Below are 20,028 nucleotides of genomic sequence, written 5' to 3' on the forward strand. Positions count from 1 at the left end.
GCCAGAACCTTGATATGCTTCTTACAGAGCCACTCCTTGGTTATCCTGGCTGTGTGCTTCGGGTCATTGTCATGTTGGAAGACCCAGCCTTGACCCATCTTCAATGCTCTAACTGAGGGAAGGAGGTTGTTCCCCAAAATCTCGCAATACATGGCCCCGGTCATCCTCTCCTTAATACAGTGCAGTCGCCCTGTCCCATGTGCAGAAAAACACCCCCAAAGCATGATGCTACCACCCCCATGCTTCACAGTAGGGATGGTGTTCTTGGGATGGTACTCATCATTCTTCTTCCTCCAAACACGTTTAGTGGAATTATGACCAAAAAGTTCTATTTTGGTCTCATCTAACCACATGACTTTCTCCCATGACTCCTCTGGATCATCCAAATGGTCATTGGCAAACTTAAGACGGGCCTTGACATGTGCTGGTTTAAGCAGGGGAACCTTCCGTGCCATGCATGATTTCAAACCATGACGTCTTAGTGTATTACCAACAGTAACCTTGGAAACGGTGGTCCCAGCTCTTTTCAGGTCATTGACCAGCTCCTCCCGTGTAGTTCTGGGCTGATTTCTCACCTTTCTTAGGATCATTGAGACCCCACGAGGTGAGATCTTGCATGGAGCCCCAGTCCGAGGGAGATTGACAGTCATGTTTAGCTTCTTCCATTTTCTAATGATTGCTCCAACAGTGGACCTTTTTTCACCAAGCTGCTTGGCAATTTCCCCGTAGCCCTTTCCAGCCTTGTGGAGGTGTACAATTTTTTCTCTAGTGTCTTTGGACAGCTTTTTGGTCTTGGCCATGTTAGTAGTTGGATTCTTACTGATTGTATGGGGTGGACAGGTGTCTTTATGCAGCTAACGACCTCAAACAAGTGCATCTAATTTAGGATAATAAATGGAGTGGAGGTGGACATTTTAAAGGCAGACTAACAGGTCTTTGAGGGTCAGAATTCTAGCTGATAGACAGGTGTTCAAATACTTATTTGCAGCTGTATCATACAAATAAATAGTTAAAAAATCATATATTGTGATTTCTGGATTTTTTTTTTTTTTAGATTATGTCTCTCACAGTGGACATGCACCTACGATGACAATTTCAGACCCCTCCATGATTTCCAAGTGGGAGAACTTGCAAAATAGCAGGGTGTTCAAATACTTATTTTCCATATATATATATATATATATATATACTGCTCAAAAAAATAAAAGGAACACTTTTTAATCAGAGAATAGCATCAAGTCAGTGAAACTCCTGGGATATTGATCTGGTCAGTTAAGTAACAGAGGGGGTTGGTAATCAGTTTCAGCTGCTTTAGTGTTAATGAAATTAACAGCAGGTGCACTAGATGGGCAACAGTGAGACAACCCCCAAAACAGGAATGGTTTTACAGGTGGAGGCCACTGACGTTTTTTCCCTACTCATCTTTTCGGACTGTTTTTCACCAGTTTTGCATTTGGCTAGGGTCAGTGTCACTACTGGTAGCATGAGGCGATACCTGGACCCTACAGAGGTTGCGCAGGCAGTCCAGCTCCTTCAGGATGGCTCATCAATACGTGCCATTGCCAGAAGGTTTGCTGTGTCTCCCAGCACAGTCTCAAGAGCATGGAGGAGATTCCAGGAAGACAGACAGCTACTCTAGGAGAGCTGGACAGGGCCGTAGAAGGTCCTTAACCCATCAGCAGGACCGGTATCTGCTCCTTTGTGCGAGGAGGAACATGATGAGCACTGCCAGAGCCCTACAAAATGACCTCCAGCAGGCCACTGGTGTGAATGTCTCTGACCAAACAATCAGAAACAGACTTCATGAGAGTGGCCTGAGGGCCCGACGTCCTCTAGTGGGCCCTGTGCTCACTGCCCAGCACCAGGGAGCTCGATTGGCATTTCCCATTGAACACCAGAATTGGCAGGTCCGCCACTGGTGCCCTGTGGTTTTCACAAATGAGAGCAGGTTCACCCTGAGGACGTGACAGACAGGAAAGGGTCTGGAGAAGCCGTGGAGAATGTTATGCTGCCTGTAACATCGTTCAGCATGACCGGTTTGGTGGTGGGTCAGTGATGGTCTGGGGAGGCATATCCATGGAGAGATACACAGACCTCTGCAGGCTAGACAATGGCACCCTGACTGCCATTAGGTATCGGGATGAAATCCTTGGATCCATTGTCAGACCCTATGCTGGTGCAGTGGGTCCTGGGTTCCTCCTGGTGCACAACAATGCCCGGCCTCATGTGGCGAGAGCATGCGGCAGTTCCTGGAGGATGAAGGAATGATACCATTGAAGGGCCACCACGCTCACCTGACCTACATCCAATAGAACACCTCTGGGACATTGTGTTTCAGTCTATCTGACATCACCTGGTTGCACCTCAGACTGTCCAGGAGCTCAGTGATGCGCTGGTCCAGATCTGGGAGGAAATACCCCAGGACACCATCCGTCGTCTCATTAGGAGCATGCCCCGACGTTGTCAGGCATGCATACAAGCACGTGGGGGCATACAAACTACTGAGTACCATTTTGAGTTGCTGCAATGAAATTTCAGCAAAATTGACAAGCCTGCTGCATCATTTTTTCACTTAGATTTCCGGGGTGTCTTTGAATTCAATCCTCTGTAGGTTGATCATTTTCATTTCCATCAAACGATGTGGCATCCTTTCGTTCATAACACATTACCCAGTCCATATTAGTATAGATATCCAGAATGATATTTTTCCCCATTGAGATCTGATGTGTTTTCAAAGTGTTCCTTTAATTTTTTGAGCAGTGTATATATATAAATGTAGTATTTTTCTGGTTTATTTTTCCCTTTTGTTGTTTATTTGGTACTTTGGATTTGTTTTGTTTTGTCATTTATGTGGGCACTTGTATATATTCTACACTGTAGATGAACTTCTCTGACACTGTAAATAAATTCCACCTTGCTCGAAGTGCTTCTGCGAGTGCGCCATCATTTTTACAATCCTTTACAGACTAGGGATGTTAACCGATGACCGTTTGACCGATGGTTGACCCTATCAACGTTAACCGATCAAAGTTGTCGGTAGTCGGTTAAAAAAAAAATCTTGTGTAAAAATTGATCTCTAAATTAGGCTATTATAGACAGTGGACTAAACGCTACTACAGTTAGCCATCTCATTCCAAGATCTTTTTGTGTGAAGTGAACAAATCCCTCACACTCAATTTTTCATAACTCGCCTGTTTGTACTTAATAAACCAATAAAAACATTTGGCGCGAGGTCACACCGTTTGGGTTCGCACGCTCACAAGGTTTGCGAAAAGTAAAGGCTACAGGCAAAAACACTCAAGGTTAGAGCCAGGGCAGACGACAGGATGAAGCGTGCAAAGAAAAGTAGTGTGTGGGACCATTTCACCAAAAAGAATGACACAGATGAAAGTTGCAACTTGTGTGATACAGTGCTTAAATACAGTAGTAGCACATCATCTATGATGTAAGGTGATGATGATCATCATCTTTCTTTATTATTGTTAGCACTACCTCAAACTAAAGCAGTGTCTCTTCGGAGCTGTCATTTTCTTAAATGAGCCGCGGCAATGTTTCAAATGAGCTTCTAACGCTAGACAAACGCCTTTATTTTCAACGCGATCACCTTGTACCCGAACCATTTCGAAACTAAGGAGCCATTTGTCCTCTGATTACATACAAGCTCGTTTGCGGGACTCATGGTTTGCGCTGTAGGGGATTTTAAAAAAAGTGACGTGACTGGAAGGGCGGGTGTGTGTGTGTGTGTGTGTGTGTGTGTGTGTGTGTGTGTGTGTGTGTGTGTGTGTGTGTGTGTGTGTGTGTGTGTGTGTGAGCGGGAGGCAGAGCGGCAGAGATATGCGACAGAGTTGCGAAATTGCAGGCGCGGCTCGAAATGGCTGTTATTTCAAATAGCGTAGCATATTTTAAACTAATCGGTTAACCGGTTTCAACCGGCTAATGAGGCTCAGTGGTCGGTCAAGAAAATTTTTAGTTTTCGCCATCCCTATTACAGACTCACATTTCTCCTCAAGGGCGAGCTGCTCGTCTTCATCATATAATCTAATCTTTTATCCTCACAGCACGTCAGTTAACGTCAGCACGTCACAGCACTTTGAAAATATTGCGGGACAACTGAATTGAAATAATAATTAATAATGATAAAAGTAGCCTAATAACAACAATAATTGAATATGCCCTGCATGCCCGTCCGCTACGCCACTGTGAAGAGCTAAACGCCACCAGGAACGCCATCAAGGCAATTCACTTTTGTCAAGTTTACTTTGGCCGTCCGTGTGACGTAATTTTCATCATCAGGAGGATCCGCGGCTCTCCACTTGCTATTACTATTAAAACTTAATTTTGGAAAAATACTTTACATTAAATATCTTTATATTAACTGGCTTTTTTATTAATGCAATACAGTGAATGACAGCCGTCTGTGTCTCCCAGTGTCTTACATTATTGTAAGTTTAGTGTTCAGTGATTAATTTACAAAGAAACATAAGATAACATTTATGCCTTCATCTCTGAATACATTATTTGTGTCTTCAGAGGCGCTTGATGACGTGGCAGTCGAGATATGCAGCCTTACTAGTGTCATGATTCCTGTCTTGTGTTCCCCTTGTCTTGTGTGGACTTGTTATTTCCTGTTCTGTGCCATGTTTTGTAGTCCTTTGTAGTTTTCTAGTTTATTAGTCTTCCCAGGTGTTTCTAATTAGCCACACCCCCTTGTTATCTTGTTTAGCTTGTTGGTCCCTGTGTATTTATAGCCCTTGTGTTTCACTTGTTACTTGGTCAGTTGTTGTACGTGTAATGGTTGCCTTTGTGATTCCCCTGGTTTTGTTCCTTTGAGTTCTGTGTTCCATGTTTCTTGTTACTTTATTAAAATACCCTGCGTTTAGATCCTCGTCTTCACCTGTCTTCCTCAGCATCGTTACAACTAGGACACAGCCACTGTTTGAGAAACACCCTCAAATTATCTACAATATCCCAGAAATCAATCTGTGCCCCATGATTTAAACACATCTGATCTCTTAGTTTCTCTTTGTTCATAATGTTTTAGACTGTAATGATTGCATTTAGTGTTACTTACCGATCATTTCTGGCTCCAATTAAGCTCTTCAGGTCAAACTCCTGCAGTGTCTTCTCTGAAGACAACAACACAAACACTAAAGCTGACCACTGAGACGAGGAGAGTTTCACATTACGTAATCCTCCATAGCTCATATGAGGTTCAGCTTCGTTCACTAGCGAAAGATCACCCAGTTCATTCAGACAGTGAAACAGATTGATGTATTTATCTGGCGTGGGATTTTCACTGATCTTTTCTTTAATATAGTCAACTGTTTCTTCATTGTTGTGAGAGCTGTTTGCTGTCTGTGTGTTTAGTTCTTGTAAGAGACTCTGATTAGACTTCATTGACAGACCCAGAAGGAAACGAAGGAAAAGGTCCAGATGCCCATTTTTACTGTCTAAAGCCTCATCCACAGCTCTCTGATGGATATCAGATAGTGAAACTTTGTCTCCATTAGTTGGTTTGGTAATCTGGTCAAACACATTGATGTTATTGTTGATAAAGGAGAGATGCACATATAGAGCTGCTAGATGTTCCTGAATGCTCAGATGAACAAAGCAGAAGACTTTCCCCTGATACAAGCCCAACTCCTCTCTGAAGATCTGAGTGCACAATCCTGAGTAAACTGATGCTTCTGCCACATCAATGCCACACTCGCTCAGGTCTTCCTCATAGAAGATCAGGTTGCCTTTCACAAGCTGCCGATAAGCCAGTTTCCCCAGTTTGAGAATCATGTCTTCATCTTTCACTTTCTTCTCATAGTCCTTCTCATGTTTGATGTTGGTCTGAATGATCAGGAAGTGTGTGTACATTTGAGTGAGAGTCTTGGGAATCTCTCCTCTCTCTGCTTCACTCAACATCTCCTCTAGAACAGTGGCTGAGATCCAGCAGAACACTGGGATGTGGCACATAATAAAGAGACTCCTTGATGACTTCAGGTGTGAGATGATCCTGTTGGCCAGACTCTGATCACTGATTCTCTTCCTGAAGTATTCCTCCTTCTGTGTGTCACTGAACCCTCGTACCTCTGTCACTCGATGGACACACTCAGAGGGGACGAGATCCGCTGCTGCTGGTCTGGAGGTGATCCAGATGACAGCAGAGGGAAGCAGATTCCCCACAATGAGGTTCGTCAGCAGCTCGTCCACTGAGGCTGATTCAGTCACATCACACAACCTCACATCGCTCTGAAAATCCAGAGACAGACGACACTCATCCAGACCATCAAAGATGAACGAAACTTTATAATCATCACTGGATATTTCCATTTCTTTGGTTTCAGGGAAAAAGACATGAAGAAGATCTGAAAGACTGAATGTTTTGTCCTTCGTCAAGTTGAGCTCTCTGAAAGCAAGTGGAAATATGAGCTGGACGTCCTGATTCTCTTTCCCTTCAGCCCAGTCCAGGATGAACTTCTGCACAGAGACTGTTTTCCCAATGCCAGCGACTCCCTTTGTCAGCACAGTTCTGATGGGTTTGTCTTGTCCAGGTAAAGGTCTAAATATGTCACTGCATTTGATCGGTGTGTCCTCTGTTTCTGCTCTCCTGGACTTTGTCTCAATCTGTCTCACCTCATGCTCATTATTGATCTCTCCACTTCCACTCTCTGTGATGTAGAGCTCTGTGTAGATCTCATTCAGGAGTGTTGGGTTTCCCTGCTTTGATATTCCCTCATACAAACACTCAAACTTCTGTCTCAGATTTGATCTCAGTGTGTTGAGGACTTCAGCAGGTTTAGAGTCATGGCTGTAAGATTAAAATACCACATTATTACACAAGTTAGAGAAGTAAATAACCATAAATTAAAACGTGTGCTGTATTATGGGACACAGAACATCATTGGGTGTCTGAAATGTTTTAATCATTAATCATGTGTTTGAGAGATGTGTGATGTGAATTGCAGCACCTAAAATAACAGCAACAAAAGTCCTGCATTTTACCTGAAACCAGGATACATGCTTTTATTAAAGTCTTGTGGTTGAATCACAGGCTTGAACACAGTTTTGTTTTTAGCTGGTCTGGATAGAAGATTTGACCTTAAATCAGAATGAAGAGGGTAAAGAATCAGACACACTGATATTGATGTAATTGTGTCATTAACTGAGTAACAGACCAACAGCTTTTACAGTGTGTGAATGCATTAACAATACAATACAATACATAGAGCTTTACACAAGAGCACAATGATAAGTATTAATAGACTGAAACTTGCAGGATTGTAACTCATTACACTGCTGTATATTAACAATTTCATAAAAATCAAATACTATAAGCATAACTTTATAGAAATGATATACCTGAGATCAGACTGTGTGTCTCCACTCTTAAACTTTAGTGGCGGATCCATAGAGCAGTTACTCTTCATAGACACACAGCTGGACTCTGGGTCTGAGCTCTTCTGCTGGAGTGAACTGGTTTTCAAACTTAAGTAAAATAAAAAGCATACAGACTTATAAATGTTGTGCACTTTTACTGGAATCTTCTGTCTTAGGAAACACCAGGGAGTGTTGTAACACATTTGCTTTAACGTCTATAACTCAGCGTGTTTTGCAAATGTTTTGTCTTGGTGTGAAACAGCACTGTGTAGCTCTCAACAAACCAAACAAACTTCAACAAACTTTCTGAACCAGCAGTTAGAATATTCTGATTCATTTTACACCTATTACATTGTATAGAGGTGGAAAAAAAATCTCAGCGTTACATTTACTTGATGTCATTGCTAGTAACAGACTGAATGATAAATGTTGCTTTTAACTCTAACTTTTATAGAAATGATAGGGGAGAGTGGGGCACAACCTAACACTTTTTTCAGTTTGTGTAAATCCACTTGGGGTTCAGAGTGTTTATTTTCCCCCATTAATTTCACACATGTCTAGTAGTACAATTATGTGGTTTTGTTTCATTAATTCAGTGTATACTTTATTTCCCCTGCAAGAATGGAAGTGAAATGTGACAACATGCCCCATAGGTGAGGCCCATCGTAACATGACCATAAAACAGATTAAAATGTTATCTGATCTAATCAAAAAAGTATACAAGTAAAATATTTTAAAATATTTAGTCAATAAAACCCAATTATAATTTTTTTCTGATTGATTTTTGACTGATCTTTTTCTGAGATGTAACACAATATTTAACAGTGTTTGTTGAAAGTACCTGCGTCCTGGAGTAAAATCTCCATCTCTGGATCCTTGTGAATCAGCCATGATGAAGATATAGGAGAATCTGATGAGTTTGATCTCCTCCACTGACTCTGAATGAAGAAACATTCAGACACTAAATTAAATGATTAAATTAAACAACCTTCATAATTTAGCTGAACATATCTGGAGTGTGGGAGAAAAAGGAGCATGTGACTGTGTTAACTCAAGCTCATGTTTATGTCACGAAGAGTGATGAAGCAGACAGGTGAGTATAATGTAACTGAAGTTTATTATGAACAGAAGCACGGAAACCAGCAGATGTAAATGGTGAGTTGCACACAATGGAGATAGTTGACTGGAACTTAGCTGATGAATAACAGTATTGTCCTTCACAGGTAGAGAACGGAACGAGGCTGATGGCAGACTTGGAAGAGAGTCACTGACGATGATAGCAGGTTCGTGGAACGGGATCGGAAGACGAGGATGGCAGGTAAGTGGAACAGGTAAGGATCGAGGTAGTGTGTCCATGGAAAGACGAGATCAGACAATGAAGAGTGGTGCAAGTGAAAGTATATAGTGAACAGGTGACGAGGTACAGGTGTGGTGATTAGTAATCAGGGGAGAGTGAATGAGTGGGTGGAGTCTGTAGATCTGGTGGAGCCGTGACAGTACCACCTCCTCCATGGGCGGCTCCTGACGACTGGGTGGAAAGATGATGCCGACGGCGACAAGGTCTACCATGACCCCTGGGAGCTGGACGATTTGGGTGCTCGGTGTGGAATTGGGTAAGGATTGCTGGATCGAGAATATCGTCACAAGCAACCCAAGATTGTTCTTCTGGTGCGAAGTCCTCTCAGTCGACTAGGTACTCTAATCTGGCACCTCGTCGTCGTGAGTCCAGAATGTCTCGCACCCGGTAGATAGGCTCCTCTTCGACAAGGTTGGGAGGAGGTACGTCAGCAGCACCAGGATCTGTGGGAGGAGGAGAGACAGGTTCAGTGTGAGGTTTCAGGAGTGACACATGGAAGGAAGGTGAGATTCTAAAGTGAGGTGGTAAGTTGAGTCTATAGGTAACTTCATTGATCTGCCTCTGGACGGTTCAATGTATCGAGGACTCAGCTTACGGCAGGGCAGGCGAAGACAGATGTCCCGTGTAGATGTCCCGCCATACTTTCTGTCCTGGTTGATACAGTGGAGTGGAGGTGCGACGACGATCAGCTTGTTTTGTGTCTCCGCACTGCCAGTTGGAGATGCACGTGAGCCGAGTCCCATACCCTCTCGCTCTGCTCAAACCAGTGGTTGACAGCTGGAACCTCCGAGGGCTCACCCGACCAAGGAAACAGCAGAGGTTGGTAACCAAATAGGCACTGGAACGGGGTGAGCCCAGTGGTGGACTGGCAAAGAGAGTTTTGTGCATATTCTGCCCAGGGGAGGTATTGGCTCCAGCTGTCCTGGTTCTGGTGGCAGTAAGACCTCAGGTATCTCCCAATTTCTTGGATCTTGCACTCAGTCTGGCCGTTGGTTTGTGGGTGGTAGCCAGAGGAAAGACTTACGGAGACTCCTAGAAGTTTGAAGAAAGCTTGCCACACTCTCGAGATAAACTGAGGACCCCGGTCCGACACGATATCTTCGGGGATACTGAAATTTCTGAACACTTGCTGGAACAGAGATTCAGTGGCTTCAAATGCTGTGGGTAGACCGGGCATAGGTATCAACTTGCAGGCCTTGGAGAAACTATCCAAAACGACGAAGATACAGGTGTTGTTCTTCGACTTCGGCAGATCAGTCATAAAATCGATACCGATGTGAGACCAGGGTCGACAAGGAATCGGTAGAGGACCCAGTTTACCCTCCGGAAGTCTTTTCGGGGTGTTGGTAACGGCACAGACTGAGCAACCCTTGACGTATCGGGAGACATCCTGAGGCATGGAGGGCCACCAGTAGCGTTGACGTAGGAGCGAGAGGGTACGCCTACTACCTGGGTGTCCAGAGCCCGGAGATGTGTGGGCTGAGTCCAGAAGGGCCAAACGCAGATGAGGTGGTGGAACGTAAATAATCCCTTCTGGACCTCTCGGCAGAGCAGGGGTGGAACGGTTTTCTTGAGAGATCATCGATATCCCAAGTGATGGGACTGATGAACATGACTGGAGGGAGAATAGGTTCCGAAAGGGTTTCGTCTGGAGTAGTTTGGTGAAGACGGGAAAGAGCATCGGCTTTGCAGTTCTTGATTCCAGGGCGGTAGGTTACGATGAAGTTGAACCGTGTGAAGAACAATGCCCATTGGGCTTGACGGGGATTCAGTCTTTTAGCCTCTCTGAGGTACTCCAGATTACGGTGATCGGTGATAACTTCAAATTGGTGAATGGCTCCCTCCAGCCAATATCTCCATTCTTCTAGGGCCAGTTTGATAGCAAGCAGTCCTCTATTCCCGATGTCGTAGTTCTGCTCTGCCAAGGACAGCTTCCTAGAGTAGAAGGCACATGGATGGAGTTTAGGAGGGTCACCCTGCCGCTGAGAAAGAACCGCTCCGACCCCAGTAGAAGAGGCATCTACTTCGACGATGAAGAGAAGGTGAGGATTGGAATGGACCAGGATCGGAGCGGTCTGGAAGGTGTCCCTCAGCCGCTGAAAGGATTCTGAGGCTTCGGAGGTGAAGGACAGAGACTTGGGCCGGCCTTTGAGGGAGGAAGTCATAGGTGAACTGATGAGACTGTAGTTGTGAGTGAATCTGCGGTAGAAATTGGCGAATCCTAGGAAACGTTGAAGTTCCTTGACAGTTGTGGGTTGTGGCAAGTTCCGGATGGTGTCCACCTTCCTCTGGTCCATCTGTAAGCCATGTTGATCTATGACGTACCCAAGGAAGTGGACTGAGGTGGTGTGGAACTCGCACTTTTCAAGTCTGAGATAGAGCTGGTGGTTTCGAAGTTTTTCTAGGACCTACGTAACGTGATGATGTTCTGAGAGGTTCCGGGAGTATATGAGGATGTCATCGATGTAAACCACTACGAACTGATTAAGGAATTCTCTGAATACCTCGTTCATGTATCCCTGGAACACGGCTGAAGAGTTGGACAGGCCGTACGGCATAACCCGGTACTCGTAGTGACCTGTGGGTGTGATGAAGGCTGTTTTCCATTCATCATCTCGACGAATACGGATGAGATTGTAAGCGCTACGCAGGTCCAACTTCGAGAAGATACAGGCTCCTTTCAGTTGTTCCAGAGCAGCGGGTGTGGGACATGGATGGACGAATAAACTGTTGTTGAAGAGCTTCCTCGACCTACTCCTCCATGACCTTCTGCTCAGGGATGGACAAGGGATATACCCTACCCTTAGGTAAGGTGGCTCCAGGTAGCAGGTAGATAGCACAGTCCCATGGCTGATGAGGTGGTAATTTGGTAGCCAGTTGTTTACTGAAGACATCCTGGAACGCCCGGTATTCTGACGGAATTTCAACCTTGTGAGTGATGTCTGGACTTTCCACGGAGGTGGAGTGGATGGCGAGACTCTGATGTTTCAGGTTAGATGAAGAGTTGCCAGGATTTCTTTGAATAGAGGATAGACAGGATACAAAACACTCACTCCATTGGAGTATCTCACCGGATCTCCAGTCAATGTGTGGTTGGTGTTGAATCATCCACGGGCGTCCCAGGATGAGATCTGCCATGGATTCCTCCAGCACCATAAAGGTAATGTCCTCTGTGTGTAAACATCCAATGCGGAGCATCAGGGTAGGTGAGAAGTGACGAATGCGACCCCTTCCCAGCGGCTTTCCCTGCATGGTGTGGATGCGAAGATCTTGAGAACATCGTTTTTTGTCGATGAGGGCTTGCGCTGAGACACATATCAGAGGTTATAACATAAACTGTGGTACAAGATAGGGTTTCTACTCTTGGAGGAAGAACTGACACAGACGGTTAGGCGTTGAGAGACACGGATGGTCTTCTGTATGAAATTCTCCAATCCCACGAGTCATCATACACAACCATGAGTTGACGGGTGTTAGTGTTAAGACCATGGCAAAAAGCAGTGAGTAGGGCGGTCTCATTCCACCCACTAGATGCCGCCAAGGTGCAAAACTGTAAGGCATAGGAACAGACTGAGTGTTTACCTTGACGTAGATTGAATAGTTGATCGTGGATGGAGAGTTCCGAAGCAGTCTGACCGAACACCTCTTTGAAATGACCGATGAAGTTGTTGAGCGATTTAGTTACTTGGGCGTTGGAATTCCACAGTGATTGCGCTCACTGGAGTGCGCGGCCAGACAGCAAGGATATCACAAAGGCACTCGGGCAGAATCGCTGGGAAATTGATGAGCCTGCGTTGCGAAATACAGGGAGCACTGTAGAATGAATCCGCTGCAGTCCTCCGCCTCAACGGTGAATGTCGCTGGTCGGGCCATGGGACTGGCAGAGGTAGCGGATGGTACGGGTGATGACGGAAGAAGAGATGGTTGAGCAGCGTGATGAACATCGGCGGTAAGGGAAGGTGGATTATCCGGAGAAGGTGGCTGAAGTGATAATCTGACTGCGTGAACCAACTCAGCAAACGGATCGCGGGGTGGATCCGTAGCGGGTTCTGTGGTATTCTGCATTTTGTCTGATCTTCTGTCATGGAGAGTGATGAAGCAGACAGGTGAGTATAATGTAACTGAGGTTTATTATGAACAGAAGCACGGAAACCAGCAGATGTAAATGGTGAGTTGAACACAATGAATATAGTTGAATGGAACTTAGCTGATGAATAGTAGTATTGTCCTTCACAGGTAGAGACCAGAACGAGGCTGATGGCAGACTTGGAAGAGAGTCACTGACGATGCTAGCAGGTTCGTGGAACGGGGTCAGAAGACGAGGATGGCAGGTAAGTGGAACAGGTAAGGATCAAGGATCAAGGATCAAGGTAGAATGTGTGTGTGTGTGTGTGTGTGTGTCCATGGAAAGACGAGATCAGACAATGAAGAGTGGTGCAAGTGAATGTATATAGTGAACAGGTGACGAGGTACAGGTGTGGTGATTAGTAATCAGGGGAGAGTGAACGAGTGGGGGGAGTCTGTAGATCTGGTGGAGCCGTGACAGTTTACACATATGCTGTTAAACTCATGAAGAATCACAGACATCATGAAACACAAAAGAAACATTGAAGTGAAAGAAACCCTTTATTAAAGATTTCATATAAAAGAATCACTTAAAATGTCATCCAGAGATTCATATTAATATGAGGAATTCACACACACATGAACACTCACCTTGATCAAACTTTTACAAGATACAGGATCTCAGATCCTCCAGCTTTAACATCATAAAGATACACGGACATTCCTGCGTAAACGTTTCTATTAAACACTTTGATACTCAGTTTTTTCCGTATCGTGTTGGTATTTTACCTGCTTAAAATGTCGACAGGTGAACTCTAACTTACTTTCACTTTAGTTGAGTAGACTGTTAATGGAGGTACATCTAAAATGTAACTTTATTTGTGAAAAATTTATAAAATGTATACAATGAGCGAGTACATCATGAATCCATCTTCCAAACGGCGTTTTTGTCTTACCCTGAATCACTACGGTACGCCTATAACCAGTGGTGGTCTTTCAAAGAGGGGAAGCTCATTTTTGGCCTACATCATAAAAATTGTCCATTTATTTATATACATAAATTCAGCTATGTTCATTTCAAGCAAATTCTCTGTGACCCTGTCGTACCAACTAGGCGTCTTTTCCAGTGACTTATCAGTGTCCTGTCAATGGCCAGCAGAGCTAGGTATAATTATGACCGCCGCTAGCATAGCTAGCGAAAGCGGTCATATAGGGATTGTCAAAGTTTCTTCTTTTTTTTTTTTTTTGTCATCTACTGAATTTTTCGTCAACGATACCAGGGACACCGAAACACCGGGGAACATGAAATTTGGTGGGCATGTAGCATGTAACTTTTACGGAAAAATTTCGTTTGGTCCCCGGGGGCCACTCCCGGGGCGCTGGGCCCCCCCAAACCCCAAAAATGCAGTTTTTCCTAAATAACTACCTGAACCGTGGCACCGAGGATGAAGAAATTTTTATGATATGTTGGTCTTAAGGGCCCACATCAACCTAGCCCATAATCACTCATTAGTGATTTGCGCCCCTTCCCATAAAAAAATTAAAATGCAATATTATTCTGCTTTAATCGCCCCTATCTTCAGTTGAGATGTTCAGAACTGCACCATATTTCATGTGTATGATTAACTTGACATCCTCTAGGGCAGGGGTGGGCAACTTCGGTCCTGGAGGGCCACTGTCCTACAGAGTTTAGCTTCAACCCTAATCAAACACACCTGAACAAGCTAATCAAGGTCCTCAGGATTACTAGAAAATTACAGGCAGGTGATTTTTTCAGGGTTGGAGCTAAACTCTGTAGGACAGTGGCCCTCCAGGACCGAAGTTGCCCACCCCTGCTCTAGGGGGTATGCTAAGTTTCGTAGAATTTCATCCATGGGGGGGTATAAAATAAATTCATTTATGTGCACATTTAGTGACTGTACACTCATCGGCCTGTAGATGGTGCTGTTGAGCGAAGGGTTGCTGGTTTAGGATGATACTGTCACACACACACATGCAGGAATACAAACAAACGCAAGCATGCACACACACTGACATCCACACGCACAGACACACACACACAAACACACACGCGCACACACATGTACGCACGCATACATACACGCACAGACACACACACACACACACAGACACACACATACACAAACACACACACATACACACACACACAGACAGACATGCACATACTACTACTTTTTTTAGGTATCAGCCATATACCCGATTTACCAATACTCAATGTGTTATGCTTGGGCAGTATACTAATGAGGTGGGTGGGACATGTTTCATGCCATGTTAGATCACATCCTGAGAGTCTACGCTTTCAGAAAATATATAGTTTATATAGTTGAATCAGTTTTCTCTTCAAGGTACAGACCAAAATGTATTATGTGTACACTTTCTTCACCTAAATCCATAAAATCCCATTAATTTAAATGGGACATTTACTTAAGTGTTCTACTAGGTACAGTGGGAATGAGTTTAATTTTGTTTGTTTTTTGTTTAAAAAGCTGTTTGTTGTTACCAATGTAGCATGAAAAAGACTTGCTTGAACACAATAAGTGTGTTTTTGAAACTCATTTTTATAATACATTATGTAGGGAAAACCACTGTTATGAATGTGACATTTTCACATTACGGATGTTAAGTGTCTAAACTAATGACTTTTGATATAAAACTTAAATAGTAATAGCAAATAATTACAAAACTCTAAATTATCCATGATCCACAGGAATACTCAAGACAGTCTTTTAAAATATACAACTTATATACATAAACACGCAATACAGCCAAATTCGGGTCAAGCAAAACGTAACTGGTCCCACTCATCGTCTTAATCATACGCTAGATTTAATTATATCACATGGAGCCGATCCAACCGATATAGATATTATACCGCAAAGTGATGAAGTCACTGACCATTACATGGTCACTTGCATACTACGTACCGCTGAAATTTGTCATGTTGCGCCACGTTATCGACCAGGCAGAACAATCCTTCCAACAACTACAGATCATTTCTCAAATAGCTTACCTGATCTGTCTCAGCTGCTCAGTGAACCCAAACAAACAGATGAACTAGAGGAAATGACTAGCACTATGAGCACCATTTTCTCTAGTACATTAGACATCGTTGCACCAATTAGATTAAAAAAGGTTAGAGAGAAAACTAAAGCACCATGGTACAACAGTGTTACGCATGTTCTAAAGAGAGAAACTCGTAATTTAGAGCGTAAATGGAAACAAACTAATCTAGAGGTCTTTAGAATCGCATGGAAAGACAGTATGTCACGTTATAAAAAGGCCCTAAAAGCAGCCAGGGCTGAGCATCTCCGCAAACTAATAGAAAACAACCAAAACAATCCAAGGTTTTTATTTAACACCGTCGCTAGACTAACAAATAAACAGACGTTACCGGAGCAAAATATTCTGTCACAGTGTAGTAGTAATGATTTTATGAATTTCTTCACTGAGAAAATAGAAAGCATCAGAAACACAATTGTAAATGTACAATCTTTAATGGTGTCTTATGATTCAGCCTCAATTATCACCCCGCAAGAACAATTACAGCGCTTTGCAACTATAGGACAGGAAGAGTTAAATAAACTTATCATTGCATCTAAACCAACAACGTGTTTATTAGATCCAATACCAACTAAACTACTGAAACAAGTGTTACCTGTAGTGGAAGAGCCTCTCCTCAATATTATTAACTCGTCTTTATCCTTAGGTCATGTTCCAAGAATATTCAAGTTGGCAGTTATAAAACCTCTTATTAAGAAACCACAATTAGATCATAATAACCTAGCAAATTACAGACCCATTTCAAATCTTCCATTTATGTCTAAAATACTAGAAAAAGTTGTGTCCGCTCAACTGTGCTCTTTCTTGCAAGAAAATGATATCTATGAAAAGTTTCAGTCAGGATTCAGACCGCACCATAGCACAGAAACTGCACTCGTTAAAATCACAAATGATTTACTTTTAGCTTCTGACCAAGGCTGTATCTCAATACTAGTTTTACTTGATCTTAGTGCTGCGTTCGATACTATAGATCACACAATACTCTTAGACCGACTACAAAACTACACTGGTGTTCAGGGACAGGCATTAAACTGGTTTAGATCGTACTTATCAGACCGTTACCATTTTGTCTGCGTAAATGGGGAAAAATCGAAGATAACGTCAGTAAACTACGGTGTACCGCAAGGATCTGTGTTAGGCCCTCTGCTATTCTCAATATATATGCTGCCACTTGGTAATATTATAAGAAAACATGGAATTAATTTCCACTGTTATGCTGATGACACTCAAATATATATTTCATCACGACCAGATGAAAACGCTAAATTATCTAAATTAACAGAGTGTGTTAAAGATATAAAATACTGGATGACATGTAATTTTCTGCTATTAAATTCAGATAAAACGGAGGTATTACTTATTAGTCCAAAAAACTGCCCACAAAACCTCTTACAATACAACTTTAATTTAGAAGGGTGTCCTGTTACTTTATCCTCTACAGTAAAAGACCTGGGTGTTATATTAGACCGCAACTTGTCTTTTGAAAATCATATTTCATATGTTACAAGAACAGCCTTTTTCCACCTTAGAAACATTGCTAAGCTACGTAAGATGCTATCTGTTTCTGATGCAGAAAAGTTAGTTCATGCATTCATGACCTCGAGACTAGATTACTGTAATGCTTTATTAGCTGGTTGTCCTGCATCCTCAATAAACAAGCTACAGTTAGTCCAAAATGCCGCCGCTAGAGTTCTTACTAGATCAAGAAAATACGATCATATAACACCAATTCTGTCGTCTCTACATTGGTTACCTATAAAGTTCCGTATCAATTACAAAGTATTGCTACTGACCTATAAAGCCCTAAATGGTTTAGCTCCCGTGTATTTAACGGAACTTCTATCGCCCTACAATCATCGCGCTCTTTAAGATCACTAAATTCGAGGCTTCTGGTCATTCCTAGGATATCTAAGTCCACTAAAGGAGGGAGAGCTTTTTCACATTTAGCTCCTAAACTGTGGAATGGCCTTCCTGATATTGTTCGAGGCTCAGACTCGCTGTCCCAGTTTAAAACTAGATTAAAGACGCATCTCTTCAGCCAGGCATTCACATAATACTTACATTTTATACTACAGTTGAATCAGATTGAATGCATTAATATTGCGAACAGCAGCTACGCTAATTATTTCCCATATGCTTTTCTGTTGTTATCTCGGGACGCTAGTCCCGAGGTAAATACAGATCGTCAGCTCCAGTTTGTATCCAGCCTCTCATGGAAACTACAGATTCTCCAACACCCGTGCAGAGACGACTCGGCGCCTATGAAGAGACGACTCGACGCGGGCGATGTTTATGCCCTAAATCAATACATGATTAACTAACTGTATTTCTCTATGTACATTTCTGAAATGCACTTTCTGTAAAGCTGCTTTGAAACAATATGTATTGTGAAAAGCGCTATACAAATAAATTTGAATTGAATTGAATTGAATTGAAATTGCTCCACGTCATTTATTTTTGTGGAAAGCCAGTGCAGGCCTGAGCGGCGGTCATATTTTATACCGCCATGCGGTACATCTAGTTGTATAAATATAATAATATATAAAGGTATAAATAATAATATAATAAAGTATAACACTACTACTACTACTAATATATATATATTTTTTTAATGATTTTTTTTTATTATTACTAATAATAATATAAAATATATAATAAGTAATAATATAATAAAGGTATAAATGTATAATTGTGTGAAATGTATGATGAAAATTGGCTAGCAATTTCGTCAAGCAAATACCAAGAAATAGGTTGCAGCAGTTTGTCTTTCGACTACACGTGCAAAATCCGCGATGGGACTGAGCTCGAATAGCTTCAGCGTCAGTGACTTTCTATAGTATGAAATCTTTATCAATCAAAAGGAGATGCAGTCTTTCGACAGACCCTCCAATAATCACGCAGAAGCCCAGCGTCCAGGCCAGCCCACTCCTCATTCACCCCCAGAGACGCTGAGCGTCCGTGGGCGGGACATAATCATAGCATTTATCCAATGACCATCTAGTTTCGAAGCACTGAAAAAAACTGTTCAAAGCAGCCCCATTGAAGTCAATGGACGTTAGACTTCAACAGGGAAATTCACTGTGACGCTACGGGAATGTATGAGAAGGAAATCGATTCAGCAACGAGATGTAATCAACTTGCAAGTGACGAAATGGTCCTGGTGGAGCTGGGGTATGTGCTGCTGGTGTAGTGGCTGCTGGTACATCATTATTTTTCTGACATGTAACACACCTCTTGGCTGTTTCAGTGGCTACATTTCTGAATTTTGGATTCCACCATTGATTTGAGAACCTGTGATTCATCGTTGCTGGACCACTGTGACCCAAATTGTGTATTTGTTGAGCCAAATATGGCAGCAGTGATTCGGGAGCAATATACTTTCCCCCTTTGGTCCAGCAGCCGGATGAATCCACAGCGTCTCCTTTGTCTAACCATGTCCATGCTTCATATAGAGGAACGTCTTCTAAATATCATCGACATATTGGATCATAGTGGACTGTTTTACCGGACATTCTGGGTCACACAAATCACGTCTGACAGCCTGATAGTATATGGTTGGGGAGTTTTGAAATCCCTGTGGCAATCGTGTCCACTGGTATTGTTCATGGTCAACTGTGAAAGCTAACCATGGCTGGCTGTCAGAGTGCAACGGTACAGAAAATAATCCATTAGACATATCAATTACTGAAAAAATCTTACAATCTAATGGTAAGCCATTATAAATTGTAGATGGATCTGCCACTAGCGTCGTGATTTTATCAATATGTTTATTGGCTACTCTGTAGTCTATTGTAAGTCTCCATGTTGCATTGGACTTCTTGATGGGCCATATGGGTGAATTACATGGGCTGTTGGTTTTAACTAGCACTCCTGGCGTCAGCAACTTTTCTACAATAGGTTTGATCCCCTGTATAGCTTCCTTATTGATCGGATATTGTTTGGTGACCGGAGGTGGAGTTCCCGTCAATTTGACTGGTTCTACACCTGTCAACAAACCACAATCATCCTTGTCTTTATCCCAAATTGGATGATTCTGTAAGAAAGCATACTCTGGAGGGGTTGCATTATTGGTAGAAAACTGTGCTGAGGAAATTTTTATGCTAGTAGATTCTGAGGACATGTCTAAAGTTAGATGTATTTGTCTCAGCAGATCCATG

General features: G+C 42.8%; 2 protein-coding genes across 2 annotated transcripts in view; both read right to left on the bottom strand.

Moving 5' to 3' along the window:
• LOC311297684 (protein NLRC3-like) overlaps window positions 1-7,085 on the bottom strand; it is a 191,504-nt gene extending 184,419 nt beyond the window's left edge. The window contains exons 1-2 of the mRNA XM_084420086.1: window positions 6,994-7,085; window positions 5,072-6,799 (exon numbers count right to left, since the gene is read on the bottom strand). Coding sequence (XP_084276212.1) covers window positions 5,072-6,799; window positions 6,994-7,010 — 1,745 coding nt within the window. The 5' untranslated portion in view covers window positions 7,011-7,085. The remainder of the gene's footprint in view (window positions 1-5,071; window positions 6,800-6,993) is intronic.
• Window positions 1-13,507, bottom strand: part of LOC311297683 (NACHT, LRR and PYD domains-containing protein 3-like) — a 432,890-nt gene extending 419,383 nt beyond the window's left edge. The window contains exon 1 of the mRNA XM_084420082.1: window positions 13,442-13,507. The gene's annotated coding sequence lies outside the window, so the exon portion shown is untranslated. The remainder of the gene's footprint in view (window positions 1-13,441) is intronic.
• Between the last annotated feature and the right edge of the window lie 6,521 nt (window positions 13,508-20,028).

This window comes from Rutilus rutilus (assembly GCF_951802725.1).
Source record: "Rutilus rutilus genome assembly, chromosome: 9".
Taxonomy (NCBI): domain Eukaryota; kingdom Metazoa; phylum Chordata; class Actinopteri; order Cypriniformes; family Leuciscidae; genus Rutilus; species Rutilus rutilus.